The sequence below is a fragment of the Microtus oregoni genome, unplaced genomic scaffold (assembly GCF_018167655.1).
Source record: "Microtus oregoni isolate MIOR12 unplaced genomic scaffold, Mior012 000035F_ref0000213, whole genome shotgun sequence".
NCBI classification, from domain to species: Eukaryota; Metazoa; Chordata; class Mammalia; order Rodentia; family Cricetidae; genus Microtus; species Microtus oregoni.
Genome location: NW_024543094.1, coordinates 21,774,314 through 21,794,017, shown reverse-complemented (window position 1 = coordinate 21,794,017; position 19,704 = coordinate 21,774,314). Strand labels below are relative to the sequence as shown.

General features: G+C 44.7%; 1 protein-coding gene across 2 annotated transcripts in view; it reads left to right on the top strand.

Moving 5' to 3' along the window:
- The first annotated feature begins 3,965 nt into the window (after positions 1-3,965).
- Fam171a1 (family with sequence similarity 171 member A1) overlaps positions 3,966-19,704 on the top strand; it is a 116,489-nt gene continuing 100,750 nt past the window's right edge. Inside the window, exon 1 of one of the 2 annotated variants that reach the window (XM_041630808.1) lies at positions 3,966-4,385. In XM_041630808.1, the coding sequence (XP_041486742.1) occupies positions 4,289-4,385 (97 nt within the window). In that variant the 5' untranslated portion in view covers positions 3,966-4,288. The remainder of the gene's footprint in view (positions 4,386-19,704) is intronic. The other variant, XM_041630807.1, reaches the window with a different exon arrangement.

Below are 19,704 nucleotides of genomic sequence, written 5' to 3'. Positions count from 1 at the left end.
CCAGACTGATCTCATATTCACCATGTAGCCAAGAATGATCTTAATTCTTGATCCTCCAGACTGTCCCTCCCAAATACAGGGATAAGAGGATACACCACCACATCCAGTGTTAGGCAATGACGGGGGATGAAACCCAGGCCTTTCTGCACGTTAGACAAACAATCTACCAACTGAACTACATCCATAGTCTTCCCCATTCCTTTTTTCCCCCTAAGAGTTAGCAAATGAGTTAAGACTAAAATGCTAAGGACTTACAACTGGGTACATTTAATTTAAACTGTAATAAAAGTACTAGCCCACAGTACCCCTCCATGCCACACTTCCTGACCTGCACAATGCTCATAATAACTTAGCTATTGGCCAGCAGCTTCTGGCTCGGGGGTGGGGGATCTGGGGCAGGGACTGGGAGAGGAAACGGGGAAAGCATAAAGGCTCTCAAAGTGGACTAAGACAATTAAAATCCCACCACAGGGGCGCCAACCCCAGGAAAGAGCTCGGGAAAACAAATAATCTTGTGCTAAGGAACCTTGACGCACAGTTCTAAAGTCAAGGTCTCCGGAAAATTCAGACAGGAAAAAGGTCTGCATGTAGCTTGCTTTCTTTTGGCACAAGCCTCAAAAACTGAAATAAAATACTGCACACTCAAGCGACTTCAAGTAAGTGCAGTCATAAGTCATTCCTGTTCAAACAATGAGCAATTTTAATAAGAGCAACAGGAAAAGTTCTAGAAGGAAAGAACACTCCCGACTTCCATTGTTCTGCTAACACGCCCTCTTAAGTACTTTCCCCCGTTCAGTTGCCGAGTAGGTGTCTGATGATCAGAACACGAGAAAAAAGGTAAAACCAACTTCTTTTTATTCCAGTAAAAGATAAGTGTGATTATTTCATTCTTACATAAGGCTGGGTGCATGACTCGCAAATGTGTTCACTTGTGCAATGGTGCAGAATTTGTGTTTTTTTAGCCTCCCACCCAAGAACCTGGAGAATAGCCATGAGATGAGAGAACGCTTCTCTAGGCTGGCTTTCTTCCTGGCTTGGGGGCCGGCCGGCTTGCAGTGCTCAGTCTGCAACTCATTTAACCTCTTTCTGTGGCTCGGGAGCATTTGCAAAGTAGGATGGGGTGGTGGTCCCCAAACTGCTTTTCTATGATTAGAAACTTTCTAAACCTCCGTGTTGCCTTGAAAGTACACAGACTTTCAAGGCCAGATTCATTACACACAGAAACAGTAACAGTAATGATAACAACAAATGCCTGTACTTAGGATTGTAGTCTTTATTAAGACTCTTTGTTCCTTTAAATGTTCTAGAACTATACGGCAGCACACACACACACACACACACACACACACACACACACCCCAGTGGCCTGAGCAAAGTCTTAGAAAAATGATGACGAACAGATGTGTTTACTCTTGGAAACATTATTTGAAATTGTGATAAAGTCCTAAGATATTACCAAAGGCCCTGTAAGCTCCTTCCACAGTTTCCCAAACCATAGCATCTTATACATCAGCAGTGTACCCTCAAAGCCCAGAAGTGGACACTGGCACCACACTGGGGACTAGATTCAGACCCCACTGTACCAAAGTTGTTAAAACATCTGCACACTGCTGGTGGTGATGAGCCATTTGCTTTCAGTTTGTTTTTGGGTGTGACATGCTATAGGCAGTTTGAACTTGTATTATATTTGTGGTAAAATATTTAACAGCACTAAATCTTGTATTCTCATTTCTAAAATAGAAACAATGTCAACGAGAGAAGTCATTATGAGGAAATACTCAAGTCTAGTGAGTGGCATATACTGAAAATTCCCTGGGCTGGGGAGTTGGCTTTGGCAGTCGGGAAAGGGCTTGTCTTGCAAGAACAAGGGCCTGAATTCAGTGCCCAGAACTCACAACAGAACTCTGTGGCAGCATGCACTGAGGGACCTCTGAGGCTTGCTGACCAGTCCGCTTACTCAAGTGTGTAATTTCCAGGTAAAAGTGAGTAGACCCTGCCTCAAAAAACCTGAAGACTAAAGATAATGTATTTATTCATGTACCCACTACACGTTTGCATGGACTCACAAAACATCCTAAATTTGTAATTTATCAGGTGGTGTGTGTGTGTGTGTGTGTGTGTGTGTATGTGTGTGTGTGGCCAAGGTTTCCATGGTACATGTGGCAGTCAGAGGACAGTCTTAGGTGTGGGTTCTAGCCTTTCACCTTGCATGGTCTCTGGATTTTTCTTACTCCGTACACTAGGCTAGCTAGCTCACGAGATTCTGGAAGTCCTTCTGTTTCTGCTTCCCATCTTATCTTAGGAACTCCAGGAGCGTTGCTGAGTTCAGCTTTGAATGAGTTCTGGAGATTCAGGCTCAGGTCCTCACATTCACACAGCGAGCAGTTACCCATTGAGCCACCTCGTCAGCTCTCTCAGCGCGTTCTAATGGGTCAGTGTCGACTCTGGGGAGGTTTCATTTTAATTGCTCCTGTTAGCAGTAGCCACCCCCACCCCGGCCATCTCCCGCTCTGAACTCTGTGTCCCTGTGGGCTGGCTCCCAGGTAAGAGTTGAGGGCTCAGCATGCTTTCTACTTCCTTCTCCTCGCTAGGAGTTGGACTTGGAACACAGCAAGGTGGCTGTAACGCTAGGGTGAAAAGGAGACAATGGGGCTGTCCCTAATAGCTGGGGTTCTTTCTGTCTTACTGATCATCTGTTACCTGAACAGGTATATAGTATATACACACTGTAGCTTGGACCATGAAGGTAACTGCCAAACCCATATGGGCACGGCCATCTCCTAGGCTTTTATTGTGTATCACAAGAACTGGCTTATGAAAAGTCAACCAGGCAAGCACCATCCTCCGTTATCTCTCCGGTGCATTAAGTGCCTGACATTACTGAATAGAATTGCAACAGTGAGCCTCCTTTTGGCCCTCTTGCTCTGGAAGCAGTTCTCGGCACACGGGTGACTCTGGAGCTGAGGTCCCCAGCAAGGGGACTGTGGGAGTCACTGCAGTGCTGGCTGGGGATGCATTAAAGGGAATGGGTGGGCATGAGGGCTTTATGCAGGAGCACACAGGCAAGACTATGTAGATAGCAAGGCAAGTTGTGATATCAAGGGTGGCATTATTTGACTCAGTGCAGCCTGGAGATTCGGGCAAAGACCTCTGACTGTGGAACAGAACCGATTTTATTAGACTGTTCTGTTGCTGCTTTGTTTTGTTTTTGTTTTTCCTGGCTGCTGAGATAAAATGCCACAACAAAAGCAACTTAGGTGAGAAAGGTTTATTATAACCCACAGTTCCAGGTTAAAGTTCATCACAGCAGGGATGCCACGGTGGCAGAAGCTTGAAGGAGTTCATCATATCATACCCATAGTCAGGAACAGAGGAATAGATGCACGTTAGTGCTCAGCTCGTTTTCTCTGCTCTTTCACACTTCGGAATTCTCCTGCCTAGGGAATGGTGCCATTCACAGTGGGCAGATCTTCCGATATCTATCTATCTATCTATCTATCTATATATATATATAGAGAGAGAGAGAGACTCCTTGGTTATAAACATCTCCCCTACTACAAAATTCCATTGTAAAAGTCCCTATTGCGATGCTTCTGAATAGTCTTCCTATTGTGTTTTAACACACCATTGATTTTCTTTCTTTAATAAAACAAAGGTGAGGAGGGGGAGATATCACCCAGGGCCTCTATTAGGAAACCATACTTATCCTTCCCTCCTAATGCTATATAAACAGGATTGAACCTGTGGCGTTGGGCCTTCTGCAGTCGGGTTTAGTTATTATTACCCTACCTGTAAGACTGGCTGTCAAATCTACCCTGGGGAAAGTCGGAATAGTGACTGGGAAAGCTGCAGGATGGGAGGTCACACCCTAGTCTCCAATGCTTCCCGTGTACCCGCAGGTAATCGAGCAATGACGTCAAAGGCCTCGGGCCTGCGGGAACCGCTGCGGGGAATGGGAGCCCGGGGGCGCGCAGCGCGGGGGTCAGAGGACGCGGGGGACTCCCGCAGCGCGGTGGCCGCCAGGTGGCACCACGGGCCCGGGGCCCACGCGCTCCCGCGGGCGCGGGGCGGGGCAGGAAGGGGTTAAGACTCCGGCAGAGCGGCCGCGGCGGTCGGGGGAAGCCCGGCGCGGGGCGCGGAGGAGGGAGCGGCCGGCTGCGGGGCCCCGGCCAATCGGGCGGCTGGCCGGGCGCGCGGAGCCACAGCGCCATGGAGGGAGGCGCGGTGCCCGGCCGCCCGTGACCGAGAGTGGCGAGCCCAAGCGGCCCGCGGCGCCCGCGGCGCGGAGATGAGCAGGTCCGCCGCGCTGCTGCTCTGCCTGCTCGGCTGCCACGTTTGGAAGGCGGTCACCAAGACGCTACGGGAACCCGGAGCGGGAGCACAAGGTCGGTGGGCGGCGGCGGCGAAGCCGGGGGCCGCTTTTGTGTCGCGCCCGGGCCTGGCGCGGCAGCGGTGGCGGCTGGACCCGGGCCGCATTGTGGCGGAGGCCCAGCAGCTCGACCTGCACCGCGGTCCTGCAGCCCCCCACGTCGCGATACCCGGGGGGGCGGCGCCGCCCCGGGAACACGCTGGGCCCGCGGCACAGATGCTCCCTGGGGATCTGGGTGGCACCAGCTGCTCTGGCTGCCGCTTAGGTGGCAGCCGCTGGTGACTCTTCTGCTTACAGCTGAGGTTCTTTCCTTTATGCATACTCGGACACGCGGCTCCATAGCCCCTGCCGCGGGAGAGGGCGACGTGGGGCTGGCTGTCTCCCTCTGCTTCCCTCTCTGGGGTCCCCGGAGCTCCAGTCCTGGAGTCCCAGCACGAAGGCTACTCCCGGCCCTTTTGTTGTAGCAGGAGGGGGCGGCCGCCGCCCCGGGGTGCCCCCTGAGCCCTGGCGACCCGAGGTCTGCTGTGGCAGTTTAGGAAAGTTTCGCTGTCTTCTCCCCCCACCCCTTATCCTACATGGTTTCCAGACCTTTAGGGATTTGTTAGGCAGCCACAGGAATCATCGTGAGAAGAGAAGAGAACTGGAACTGGGAAGCCCTAATCACTTAAATGCATTTCCATGTCTGTCTGTCGCCAGCTCCTGCCTTTTGTCTAATCTTTGGCCTCTTGCAAATTTGCTTTCCAGCTGCACAAGTAACGTGGTCGCCACCAAGAAAGGCCACACGTTAAAAAAAAATAAAATCAGAATTTATTTGAGGACAATCCTGGAGCTTCCTTGACATGATTTTTGTGGGGACAAAGTCTAGGGTTTCTCTGTTGCTGGCCTTTTTCTGAAGAGCAACTAAGGCCGGCAGATGAGCATCTGTGAATCTATCGGGGCACCTCTTGCCGGGGGTTAATTTGGTTAGGGAGGGGCCGTCGTTGTGCTTCTGTGAGCTCCAGCAGGCACTCAGACCCTTGCCAAGATTCCTGATTCATGGCAGAAAGGTGTGTGCCCTGCTAAGTTAGCCCTACAGGCTGAATGAAGGAGCGCGCATCCCGGTATCCTGTTACCGGTTCTGCCTGACCATTCTTCCCCATCCTTTGGAATTTGGGACTAGGGACTTGGTTTCTGTTGACAATCTGAGTTTGGTTAACGATGCTGAGGGTTTTCCTATGCAGTGCTTGCTGAATCGTTGGCTGGCATCTTTTAAATGCATTGCTGCACCGCAGTTGACAGTAAGATATGACCGTTAGAAATTGGGTGTGAATTTAGTAATGTATGTTATGGAAGGAATGCATTGACGAGGTACCAGGCCCATGAGTCTCTGTAGCAGGGGGGTATTACGACATTAGGTCATCAGTACTGAATGATAGCCCCTTTCATTTACACCCCGCTGCTTTTTGAATCAGCTGTTTTAATGAATGATACTTGTGCCTCAATGAGGTCATTATTTTCTGAGGGCAGGTTGGGTTTTGTGTGTGTGTGTGTGTGTGTGTGTGTGTGTGTGTGTAGTTGAAATAGCAATACATGGAAATAATGAATTCATACATTTATAAAATAGGAAAAGGCATGGCTTCAATTGAAAAAAATCATGGAGGGGATTAAAAAAAACCTACTGGTTTCCCGTCTAAGCCTATGTTTTTATTAAGGTCTTACTGCTCAATCCCTGGAGATGGACTTTTATATGAAGCAGGAGAGAAATGACCAGCCCTTGAGACTATTTATCCTTGTCTAGGTCTATCCTAGGGTTTCAATGGAACGTGGATACTGTTCCCTTTGCATTTCCTTCTTACTTGCTGTTTCCGGTAAGGGTGGCATTTTAAGGTGTCAATCTCAACACCTGTATCAGAAGTCTCTGTCGCACCACCTGACACCTGGATTTTGAGCTAGTGGGTCTTTAAGGAAATGGACCATTTCTCTTGTTATTTGAGAGTAACTTGAACTCACAGGATTTGTCAAAGCTTCCTGCTGTCTGTCATTCTCCAAACATAGTCGGTTTCTGTTTGCTCTCTCTCCTAGGTCTGTATACAAGCAAGACGAGCGCTAGCTCTGGTTTCACTGTGCATATGTAAGCCAATTGCACGTTTGTTTGGCACAAATTTGTTAGTCAGTGTTGGATGGGGAAGAAGTTGAAGTGTATACCACGATGCAGCCTGAAGTCCCTTTACTGCATGTATTTTAGGAAGTTTGTATATTTCCTCTAAAATCCAATTTTTAAGAAGCTTTGCTTTTATTACAGAAATGATCTTGAATCGTAGCTTGAACAGACACTGTATAGAAACAGGGCTTGGCGATTACTTAAGGAAAACTACTGAAGCCTCGAACATACAGAGGCCATCCACGCTAGGATAACAGCTAGTTCCCAGGACCCGACGGTCCCTCCTTTAGCCTTGTCGTGATATCCGGGGAAACGATCATCTACAACATTTCCTGCTATTTCTTTACTCTTGAAATATTCATGATAAGATTTAAGGGTTGGCTTCCCTTGCTGTAGCTGCTTTGAGTCTGCAGAGTGACTTACAGAATGCAACAGTTAGTGGTCACATGACCGGCTGTGACTCTAAACTCTCTCGAATATGACTGGATGTTTTTAGATGTTTCCTCTGCATTGTTCTGCAGTATATAGTATCATTTTGTGGCAACTTTGCAGGAGGCATTATTGAAAAGAGTTGACCAACAGCTCTGTGTCTTGTATAAAACCACACTGAGGAGCCTGATAGAAGATTCTTCTCCAAAGATGAGCCATGCAGATGTACTCTACGGGATGCCATTTTGAAGCCGGACACATGTGCCGGAAGAAGGCTCAGAGCTAGGTAAGGGACTTGGTGCTTAGACTCTTGTCATTTGACCTTTATTTTGTTATTATCTGACAGAAAGGTATTTTGTAGCGATATATTAACTTTTCCTTCATCTTGGAAAATCTACCATCTGCTGGAACATTTGAGAGCATGCTTAGCTCCTTCTCTTTCCAAGAGGCCTATTTTTTTACTGACCTTGAACTTCAGTTCAGAATAGCATGTTCAGGTGAGAGACAGGGAAGCAATGGATGAACGGGAGTGGGGGTGGCTATCAGGAAGAGTAGCCAGCATGCTACACTCCTTCCTTAACCTAAGACAACTAAATGCAACTCATCCAGGAACAGAACATGTTGGACTTACCGAGCCCAGTGGGTTTCCAAAGGAGGATTCATTTTTCCACCTCACGCTTCTACACCTTAAAGTCTAGTTGGAAAACTAATGAACTAGAATATCACTGCTGTCCTTTTTCTGTATTTAGCCAAGCATCTGTGAAGTAAGGTGAACTACTCACGGGACAGAAAGGCTAGCTCCTGACAGTCAGCCATGCTCACTTCTAAGTGTGTCAGGCTCCCCACAGTGCACAATGGAAGCTGTAGTAAGGGCAACATAAGCACACAACACCTCACTCCATGCTCCAGGAATGTGGAGTTGGGCGGAAGAAGGCCTCTTGGGCAGCAGATATTTGAGCCGCCAAAGCATAGATTAGGCAGCACCGGCACTGGAGCTATAGTGATTTCCAGTCTCTGTTTGAGGCCGCAGATAACGCCTCTAGAGTTAGTTAGCCGAAACTCTCTTATGTTGGGTAATCTAGTTGGGAGGGTAAGATTGTCACGTGCATGTCTAATATAGTCATCAAATATTTTAAAACCCTTGATTTTTCATAAAATATAAAAAGACAACCTCCCGTGTGAAAACTACAAGATGGTTTGGAATTGCGGCAAGTCACAGCTAGAGCAGAGAAGAAGGCCTGGGGGACAGATGTTTGGCAAGTGAGTTTGTTAAAGCCAGTGTCCCTATACGGCCTGTCTGTCCTACATTCAGCTCTCCCCCACAGGAAAGGAGTCTGAGTTGAAGGAGGAAGGGCACACCTATTTTAAAATCAAATAAGTACCCTCATTTGCTTAGACTTCTTTTCTTGAGATTTGAATAGAAAAAAAAACTGAATTTGTGATAGGAAAATGATTTTTTTTAAATGTCATCCTGGAAGAGCTGAACGAAAGACACCGAACTCTAGTTAAAGCTGTGCTGTGTCCCTTGGGTGACTCACATCAGTAAGGCTTCAGATTTCAAGACCAGTCTCAGTGGATAAAGGTTCAGCTGTGTGGAGTAGGGCTGATCCCTGGTCATTCCTTTGCACCAGTATATTGTCCTGATAAAGAGGCCGACAAGCGGTATTTCCTAGTGGAAATTTTATCTCACAGAAGAAATTCAACCTTGTGAACATTATGTCTGGATATTTTCTTAGTAGTGACATTTGTTATTTTGTTAATTATTTATTAACCATTATTATCATTTTACAAGTAATTTAGTTGTGGACTTTGTTGGGTCATTGATTATACTTTCTTATTACTGAAGTTTTAAAAAGTGTACTTATAAAATTTAGATCCAGAGCAGGCCTCCAAGGGCTTGTGCGATTAGATTGGACGCATAGGCGAATCTGTGATCTGAGCTCTTTGCCTTTATTACTTACTCCTGTTACCTCTGCAGTCCCTTAACCACTAAAAAAAATGTGCCTGTATGTGTAGTGTATATATGTATGTCTTTGTGTGTGTGCACATGTGCACATGTGTGGAGGTCAGAGGTCAGCATCAGACGTCTTCTTCAATGACTTGCCACCTTATTTTTTGAGGCGGGGTCTCTTACTGAACCTGGAATTCACTGTTTCACCTAGACTAACTTGCCAGCAAGCCCCCAGAGTCTGCCTGTCTCTACCCCTACAGTTCTGGAGTTACTGAAACATGCTACCGCGTCTCACGTTTTACATACCTTCTGGGGATCCAGACATCCGGTCCTCGTGCTTGTATGACAGGCACATTACCTACTTAGCCACCTTCTCAGCTCTGTCATGACGTAGCTGTAGAGCTCAAAGATAAGGGTGTGGGGGTCGGGTGGTGTGTCTATGGTTTGGGCTGGATCTTGTCTGCGTCAGAGAACAGAGGCTGTCTATCCTGAGACTAGGTATTTCGAGGAAGGAGAAAACGGCCCTGTTAGCTAGTATTGTGCCACTATGACTAAAATACCTGTCAGAATCAACTTAAGCCAAGAGAGGTTTATGTTGGCTCATGATTTCTGAGAGACTGAAGTTATTATGATGAGGTGGGGAGAGAGTAGGGCTATTCAATCTGCAGCAGTGAGTGGGAGCGTGACGTGCTGTTCATACCCACGGTAGACCAGAAAGAGCAGTAGTTAGCCGGGAAGCAAGGGCTGGCCTGTCACCTTCAAAGACCCCTTGTGCCAGACAGGCCCCACCTCGCAAGGACTCCACAGCCTGTCATCAACATGGCCAACTAAGATCCAAGCATTCAAAGTGTAAGTCTGAGGGGTCATTGTAGGTGCAAACCCTGACTGCTAAGCCCATGTGTCTCCTACTCTTCTCGGGAAGAGTTTGGGGGCAGGAGACTTTAGAATTCAGCATAGGCACACACAAGAAAAACATAAGGTGGCTTATGTAATACCGAAAGCTGTGTGTGGAAGTGGTACAATTTAAAATTGACTTTTTTCTTTCTTCTTTGAATTTTAAATTTTTGACCTGAGCACTTGGAGTGAGGCTTTAGAAATGAGCTGTGACTTATTACGTTCTCACAGCTGTAAATACTTACGGTATTTCCATCACACTTAGTATTTTACCAGTGTATTAGAAACAGGAACCCTCATAGGAAAAAGTAACAGTGATAGGCTAGCACGGTTAGGTGCTTGCTACCATGTGGTACAATCTCATGGGTTATCATAGTGTGAGTCCCCAAGGATTCCCCTGTCTCCACCTCTCCAGCTCTGGGGTCACACGTGGCAACTGGTACCCAGGCTTTTTATATGGGTTCTGAGGATTTGAACTCAGGGCCTCATGTTATATAGAAAGAACTTTGCCAACCAAGCCATCTCCCCAGCCCCTCGATGTATCATTTTCCTTAATTAAAAATGTATACCATTCTCATTTTATAGAAAAAGAATGTGGGACAGAGGCAGCAAACCACTTTCCCCAAATCTCACAGAGATTCGTATCTGCTGGGTCACAGGAGGCCGCCCCACCTTTACCCTCAGACTGTGTTGCTGTATGACTGGGAGGGGGGTATTCAGATTAAATTTTATGCAACATCGATCATCATATTTTGCCATTGTGAATAAGAGGCTCTTAATGGTACAGATGATTTTTTTGAAGACAGACAAGTATCGTCTGTGTGGCCCCTCTGTGACCTATGGAAAGTGACCTTCAACAGACATTGGCTGAGCAGCTCCTAAGAGCTAAGCTTGGATCCAGATGTGGAGAAGAGATAAGAAAGTCATATAAATAGTCCCAGGGGCCCTTGAGGGAGGTCTGTAGAGCAGGGTGCGATTGTGGGTTGGGAGAATCTTCTGGCTTGATTTCAAAGCCCATTAGCGTTTCACAAACATTTTTCATAACAAGAGAAATGTGTTTGACCCTGACTGTTGTGGGGTGGGGTCGGGAAGTATGTGGGCCCCTCTAAAGCATTCAGATGGATCCTTGAAGCCGAAGGAGATGCCTTTCTCTCTGCAGAGTGAGGAGAAACCTCTATTCAGCTCCGCGTGTGAAGAACTGTGGCGATCAGTGTTTGTATATGCTCACAAAAATTTAACCTTTTTCTTTCTAAAACAAACTTTCTACTTCCCTTTTGCTTGTACAATGACCCCAAAATTAATTCTTATAGAAATGGTGGTTTTATGTAAGCAAAAAAATTGTTTTCTAACTGCTTCATGAAAAGAATGTTCTACTGAGTACTCAAACACACTAGATTCTACAGTTGACACCTTACCGAGTTTGCTTTATTTGCCTGTTACTCACACACTGTCCTTTCCATCCATTAATCTTGATTTTTTAAAAATGTGTGAACATGTTTTTTTCCCCAAGTACTTCAGCATGTATATCTTTAGTGCTGAGTATTTATTTTTCTCTTCGGCAAATTTAAATATGAGGAAATATATGATTTGCTTAACATTTGCAAACACCTGTGCACCTCAAGCCCCTTTCAAGGTATAAAATATTATCATCACTCCAGGAAGTCCCTAGTCCTTTGTCCCAGCAAGTCCCTGTTCCTGACACTCAAGAGCATCCTTGGTTCTGGTACTTTTCCTACCATAGATTATTTTGTTGTTGTTTTCCTAGAACTTTAAGTAAACAAGACTAGATAGACCATTTTCTGACATCTGCTATTCGTCAGAACAATTCTGAGACCTACCATGTTATAGATGATTGCAATACAGTCATTTCTTTCCTTGTTGCCAGTTTTCCATTCTATAACTATTGTAGATTGTTCATCCATTCTTCTACTAATGGGTGCATGTCCTGGCTAATTTTGTGCCAACTGACACAAGCTAGAGTTATCTGCAGGGAGGGAACCTCAACTGAGAAAATGCCTCCGTAAGATCTGGCTGTAAGACATTTTCCTTAATTACTGACTGATGGAGGAGGCTCCAGCCCATGGTGGGTGGTGCTATCTCTGAGTTGATGGTCCTTGGTTCTATAAGAAAGCAGACTGAGCTAGCCATGAGGAGGAAGCAAGCCATTAGTAATCAGCGTCCCTCCACGGCCTCTGCATCAGCTTCTGCCCCCAGGATCCTGCTCTGTTCGAGTTCCTGTCCTGACTTCCTTCAGTAATGAACTGCAATGTGTAAGCTGAATAAACCCTTTCCTCCTCAATTTGCTTTCCGTCACAGTGTTTCACTGCAGCGGCAGAAACCCTGACTAAGACAGTACTCATCATTCTAGCTCTGTCTGTAAATGTGGTTTGGATGAATTCTTTTGTGTGCATGGTTTGCATTTCCCTTGAGACTATACTTAGAAGTCACTGGGAGGATGGCCCAGTTAACAAAGTACTTGCCAAGGACCTGAGTTGGGTCCCCAGAACCAACATAAAAATATATGTAATTATAATTCCAGAGCAGGGGAAGTGGAGACCGGATGCTCTTGAGGGCTTGCTGGTCGGTCAGCCTAGACCAGCTGATGAACTCTAGCCCGGTGAGAGACTCTTTCTCACAGAAAGTGGATGATGTTCCTGAGAATGACACCCAAAGTTTCCCCCTCACCTTCAAGCACAAGCACATACACGCATGCACACGCACACACACACGTGCACACACGCACGCATGCACACGCACACCTACACACACTTTGACATTCACATACTTATACACAAATGCATATGTGCGCACACAAACTTGTGCAAGAATGTTTTTGAAAGAGGATTGCTTGTTTATGCAAATGTTTACTTTCATAGGAAAAATTCTAGAACTTTTTTAAAAATTGATTTTATCTTTATAGTCTTTCTTTTAAAATGTACAAACTGTTCTCTCATTCTCTCAATACTTGTAACTGTTCATCTTTTTTTAATTTTAGTTTTTTGAGGACATGTATCTTATATATGTATTTGATGAAAATATATGTAGTGTATTTAAATTTCTTGAGTTGTTGATGTGCTGAAGCATTTTTAGAAACCAAAATTCAAGCTTAGGTAATTTACATTTATAAATAAATTTATATTTATTTTAAATGACATGGGAATGTAAGTGTTTATTTTTTCTTTGATATTTAATTAGTTCTGTAATGCTATCAAATTATCTAGGTGACTTTCTTGTCTCATCATGTAGAATCACTTCAAAACCTGCCAGGTAAGCTGTGGTGTGGGTGTAGATTTACAAGAGCATGTGTGCACACGCATGTGTGCATGCACCTGTGTGTGACCTCACCCAGGATGGAGAGGCAGTGCGACAGGGGCAGCATGTGGCTGTCTCAGTGCTGTTTTCTTTCTTCAAAGACATATGCCACCTAGGGGTACCAGTTGCCACCCTCAAAAAGAATCAAGATCTCTTCATGCCTATGCAGTTTCTAGAAATTATTTGGAGTCTTCATGAACCCTTCTGGGTCATCAGTGCAAAGAATCAGTTCTTTAAAACATTCTAGTAGCTTTGAAAAGTTAAGATAATAGAGTTCTAAGTGTATCCAGAACAGAAGGCACAAGATTTGGCCCAGTTTTGAGGGACCAGGAGATGGTGTACCGTTAACACGTAAAACGTCTTGAGATTTATGCAGCTATCCCCAGAGACTGGGTACGTCCTTTAGAATGACGGCAGAGTGTAACTGTTTCCTTATTTCCTCCCCTTGTGTCATTGGCTTGATGTCTGTTGGTATGTTCCTGTATGATACCAGTGGCAACTCCCGAGCCAAAGCTGAAGACACCAGAGCAGACATCCTGCACAGTGTCCCCCAGAGGGAGGTAGAGAAGTGACGTGCTGGAGGAGATCACTCAACTCGTGCGGAGGCTAGGGTTTCTTTGGACCTCTCCCTGAGACTTGTAGCCAGAATGCTGCCAAGTGCATTGTCCCATAAACATGACTTCCCCCACCTTTGAATGCATAGCCCTAGTGACACTTGGGAAGGCGGAGGGGTACCCAGCACAGTGTGGTATGGACGGGTTACTGCAGTGATTTTACGTTCACACGCGCACCATCCTGACCGTCAGGACCATCAGTCGTCTGCTCAGCATGCCTTCACCTGACTGTCGCTGTCCTAGGGGCTTTCACAAAGACAGTGCCCAGAGTTGATCGTATTAATTCTGAGTCACCATGTATATACTTGGCCTTTCTGGTGATGACACCCAGCCAGGTGGGAAGAGCTATTGCAGTCAGCCATATTTGGATTAAGGAAGAAGTGGGTGCTGGAATCAGTTTCTTCTCTCTGCAGCTCTTCTTTCTGATTTCTTGGAGTCTTTCCTAACTATTCTGTTTGTGAGCTTCCTACTTTTAAAAATTGCGTGGAGAAAACAGCCCTGCACACAGAGTAATATAGATTGTCTTTCCAGTGGGGCTAGTTCTCAATGCCCTTTTGTCTGGCTTCTTTGGACGTTGCATAGACAGGTAGGATTAATGTCATAGTCCTCTGTTGTTTGTTATTAAGACAGTATTAATAAAATAGAGGTGTTTCTTTTTTCAAGCATAACCCATTTTCCTGACTCGGTGCTCATGAGGCATGCTCTTCTGCTCCTTTCTCCTGTTCAGTCCTACACATACCTGGGATTTAAAGAGACAGGAAGTCCTGTCTTGGAGTTGCTAATCAGTCTGACATCATTATACATGTGCTTGATTCTAACCCATTCCTCCCAACACTGGCCTTTTGCCCACCCCTAGCTAGTTCCCTTCCACTACCTAAATAGTCTCTCTTATACTTTATTTTATTGTTATTGATCAGATAATTTGCTTCTGATGTTTAATCTTTGTGCTTTTTTATATATCCTAGATATTAATTCCTGTCTGATTTGTAGACAGTTATTTTTTGTTTGTTTTTGGTTTTTTTCCCATTCTGTATAGTATTTCTTGACATTGGCGATTGTTTCTTTGCTGTGTGGAAGCGTCTTAAATTCCATGCAGTCACCTTTGCCTGTTCTTAGGCTTATCCCTGTGCTGATAGAGTCTTCTTCAGGAAGACCTTGCCCGTGCCATATCTTTAAAGTGTTTCCCTCCAGCAATTCCAGTGTTTCAGGTCTTGCTAATACTAAGACCTTTAATCCATATTTAATTAATTTTTGTCCATGGTAAGCTATGTGGATCTGTAATAGCTTCGTTACTTTATGTGTGGAAATTAGTTTTATCAGAATCATTTGTTGAAGAGGGTACTTTTCTCCATTATTTGTTTTTGACATCTTTGTCAAAAGTTACTTGTCCAGGTCTGTTTCTGGATCTTCTGTTCCAGCACATTGATCTACATGCCTACTTTTGTGCATGCTATTTTGTTACCAAGACTCTGTAATATATTTGGGGATCAGATGGTTATCCTTTCTGCTTAGGGTCTTTTGTGATTCCATATGAATTATGGGATTTTTTTTACCCTGTTTCTGTGAAGAATGCCATTGGAGTTCTGAAATAGCTTACATTAAATATGTAGATCAATTTTGGTAATACAGTCATTTCCCAATTCTGCCTATCCATAAACAGGATTCATAGGTACTTTTCGGCTATTATAAATGGGATTTTCACTGGGACTGATGGAGCATGAACCCTGACTGTTCTTTGGACTGGAGAGGAAGGTGGAGGGGGGATGGAGGGAGGGGGAGGGAAATGGGAGGAGGGGAGGAGGTGAAAATTTGTAATAATAATAATAATAATAAATGAAAAATAATACCAAGCAAAAAAATAAAGTAGATGGGATTTTCCCTTCTATTTTCTTGGTATATTCATTATTAGGATATAGAAAATGATACTGATTCTTCTCAATTTTATAGCATACTACTTAGCTGAAAGTATTTATCAATTCTGAGAGCTTTCTGATAGAGTCACTGGAGTCTTAAGCATTGGATCATGTTTCCCCAGATAGGATAAGTTTACTTTACTTGTCTATATTTTTCTTCCTTGTCTTCCTGCCGTAAGACATTGATATTGGATAAGAGTGAACAGAGTAAACACATTTTTCTCATTTCAAGTTTTAGAGAAAATATGTATACTCAGTATTTCTGTATTTAGGTTAATTAAAGATTCATAATATATATAGCCTTTATTATATTTAGATATATACCTTCTATGTCCAGTGTCTTCAGGACTTTTATCATGAAGGGATGTTGAACTTCAACAAAGTCCTTTTCTGGAAAGACTCTTGTGATTTCTGTTATTAAATTGACGTGCAGTATTATTTATTGATTTGTGGATGTGCTCAACTAACTTTGCGTCTCTGGTTTGGAACAACTTGGTTACGATGTGTGGACTTCTAAGTGCATTTCCGGATTCAGTTTGCAGAACTGTATTGGGAATTTTTGCATCTGTGTTTCCCGGGGAAACAGGTCTGTAGTCTTTGGTCTTGTGTCGCTGCCTGGTTTTAGTTTCAGGCTTCACGCAGTGGGGTGTGTAGTGTTCCCTCCCTTCCCATTTTATGATCAGTTTAAAGAGCACAGGTGCGCACATCCGTTGTAAAGTTTGTTAGGATTGGTGGCGAATCTGTCCAGTCCTTTTTCTTCTTCGTTTTCCTTTGTTGAAAGACTTCATAGTAGTGCTGCAAATCTCATTGATTGCAATGGGTGAGCTGAATTCGCTGTGCCCTCTTGGTTCACCTTCGATGAGTAATCTATGTCTAGGAATTTATCTGTTTCTCTTTTATTTTTTCAATATGTGTGGAATATAACTTTTCCAAGTATTCCCCAGTGATTGAATTTCAATGGAATCAGTAGTAACCCCCTCCCCTGCTTTTATCTCTCTGTTGGTGTAGCTGTCGGGAGAAGAGACAGGTTCCGCTGTGTGATTCCTGGTAAGTGGGCCGCTAACCAGTGGAAGATCACACATGCAGAATATTTGGACATTGCAAATTAGTCTTGAAGGACTGAACAAAAAAAGGATACTAAGTTAGTGGCAAGAAAGTTGGGGTGAACTGGGAAGGAAAGAGTATATTCTTCAGTGTGTACGTGTTTGTGTCGTTTCTCTTGATTTTCAGTTTTATTGCACTATGGTCTTATAAGTACATGGAATTGTTTTTTTTCTTTTGTATCTGGTTAGACTTGATTAAGTCTGTTTTAAGGAATATTCCTTGGGCTCCCGAGAAGGCTTTCTGTTCTGTTTGATGGATTATTGTATATGTAATTGTTAAGCCCATTTGATCAGTGGTATAATTTAACTCTGAGGTTTCTGTAAATCCCAGTCTCTGGCCTCCATCTTTGGAGGCCCCGCCTCTGTGCCCCCAAACCTTGGCCCCTCCCCCAGGAGGTCAGGACCACTCCCCCAGCCTATTTAAATTGCTTCCTGGAAAGTCCCTTCGTGGTCTCCCCTCCTCCCCCCAGTGGGTTCGTTGGTGGCATCCCGGTTCCCCTCGAGGCCACCCAAAAGCACAAGAGTCCTATTAAACCTGGATATCTTTTAATTTGGTTTCTTTTGATTTGGCTTGATTGGGATTTTTGCGTCAGCAGAGAGCTCGTGTTAGGAAATATTTCTAACAGTTTCTTTGTTAATTTTTAGTTTTGCTGACCTCTCTGGAGGTGAGAGCAGGGAATGGAAATCACCCACGGTTATTGTGTCAGAACCTGTCTGACTTTTGATGTCCATTAGTGTTTGTTGGATAAAATTCAGAACCCCAACATTTGGTGCATATATGTATAGTTATTAAGCCCTCTAAATGGATTTCTCCATTTATTGCTATGTAGTTAATTTCTTTATCTCTTCAGACTGATTTTGGTCTTCAGTATACTTTATCAGACATAAGAATCAGAGTCCCAACTTGTTTCCAGCTTTCATTCCCTTGATAGGTGTCTTCCATCCATTGACTGTCGGTCTGTCAGTCAGAAGCCATCTTTACCTTGGAGACAGTAGGCGTTTAGATCTAGTTTTTAAATCCAGTCTTCAAGTCTGCACCTTTTTGTTGGTGAGTTGAGGCCATTTACATTTAAGTTTATTAATGAGAGCTGCTTATGGTTTCCTCTAATTTTCCTGGATGTTTTCTCATTGTTTGGAGTGCTTGTTCTGTTCTGTCTCCAAATTAGTATCAGGAATTTGCTGCTTTGCTATGTGGGGCACGACAGAGTCTTTCCTAGTTCCCTTGGTTCATTTGCTCCTCTTCAAACTTGTCTTTTCCTGCACTCCAGTGCAGACACTGTCTCCCCACACTGTGTGGCGTCTTCCTGTAAGATTCTCGCCAGGGCTGCTCTGGTGTTCATGAATCGCATTGATTTGTGATTTCTTGAAATGCCTTTATTTCCCTGTCGGTTTCATTACATTTATTTGTGTCTGTGCGTATCTGTGTGTGTGTGCGCACACATGCATTCAGACACATGCACACTCGTGCGCACACACACAAATGCATGGACACAAAAGAAAACAAAGCTTTTGAATATGGCTTGTGCTTCCCCGCCCCGCCGAGGAGCTGCAGGTGACTGTTGTCACTTGCTGTCCTGTCATCCCCCCCCCTCCACTCCTCTCTTCACCTTGTCACTCCCTCCGTAGAGTCCAGAGCTCCTCCCCTCGTTATCTCATTGGAAGGGGATTTTTGTTGTTATTGTCTGTTTTGCTTTGTTTGTTTGTTTCTTATTCTGACTCTCTCTTGGAGTCACCCAGAGTCAGCCACTATCCTGCCCTCTATCTGGAAGTCTGGGTCGTTCTTGTCTGATACGGAGGAAATCTGTCATTATTTCCACTTAGATAAGCAAAGCAACGTTAGAAAAACGTTAATCTGTTATTCTAAATATTATAATATGAGATGACAGCTCTGACTCTTTCCGGATGGCATGAAAGAAGTTACTGGTGCTTATTGTCACATGGTTTTCTAAGCATCCCCATTGAGTCAGAGTTTGGAGGGGAAGGGTTTGGATACCGCCTTTGAACGGGATTTTCCGCTTTTTGCCCTGCTGGTCGAGCTCTGCTCTTGGTTTCCTCCCATCTGCTCTCCATGTTTTTTTGCATATGTGATAAGGCATATGGCTGAGGGATGGAAAAGTCAATGCATGCAACTAGTGAGGGTGGAGGACACTGCGTACAGTCTGGTCAAGTTAGCAGCCCATCTGGCAGAGCACAGAGAGCCCTTTTAGCAAGCTTCCCTCCTGGGCCCGCGTGGGGAGCCCCTCAGTCCACATTGGTCCAGAGGGTCCAGCGTGGCCACATCAAAATGAAGGCTCTCCTCTCTAAGTGGCTCGGCACAAAGTGCAGGCCCTGGCGTGGCTTTACAGACACCTTTGTTTTCTTTTGCTGTAGACTTGAAGAATAGTAATGAGATGAAAGGGGGAGTGAGCTCCTTGCTCATCTATCTCTTGACAAGCAAACTAGTCTAGAGCCTTTACCTCCTCCCCATCAGTGTCTCAGCCAGATTGACCTTGAACTCCTGACCCTCCTGCCTTAGGCTTCCTGGTGCTAGGGTTCCAAGTGTCACCATGCCCAGCTTCTGAGGGGCTTTTAATGTACATTTGTATCTTCTGTGGAATTGTCTTGGAGCCTGGAACTTGGGCTTTTCCTTGAACTGAAAATTAATGAAAGGCTCTTATTGTATGCGTTCCCCATGACTGTGAAGGTCTTCTTCACCATCTGGACTCTTGTTTGCCTTTTTAAATTAAAAAATAAAACCACTGCCTATGCTGTTAACAGTGCTAACAGATTAGTGGGAATGAGATGGAGTAGACGGTGCATTAACTATTAAAGGTGGGCATTCTCCATCGCTACCTCCTGTATGCTAAGTAAACAGGAGAGGGCTTGCTGGAGTTTTGAAGCAGGGGTTTAATTCGTGTGTACACGTTAGAGAAAAAACATTCTAGAGCGGGACTTCTCCCTATCAGATTCCATTTCTAAACTCAGACTCCTTCAGGTCCA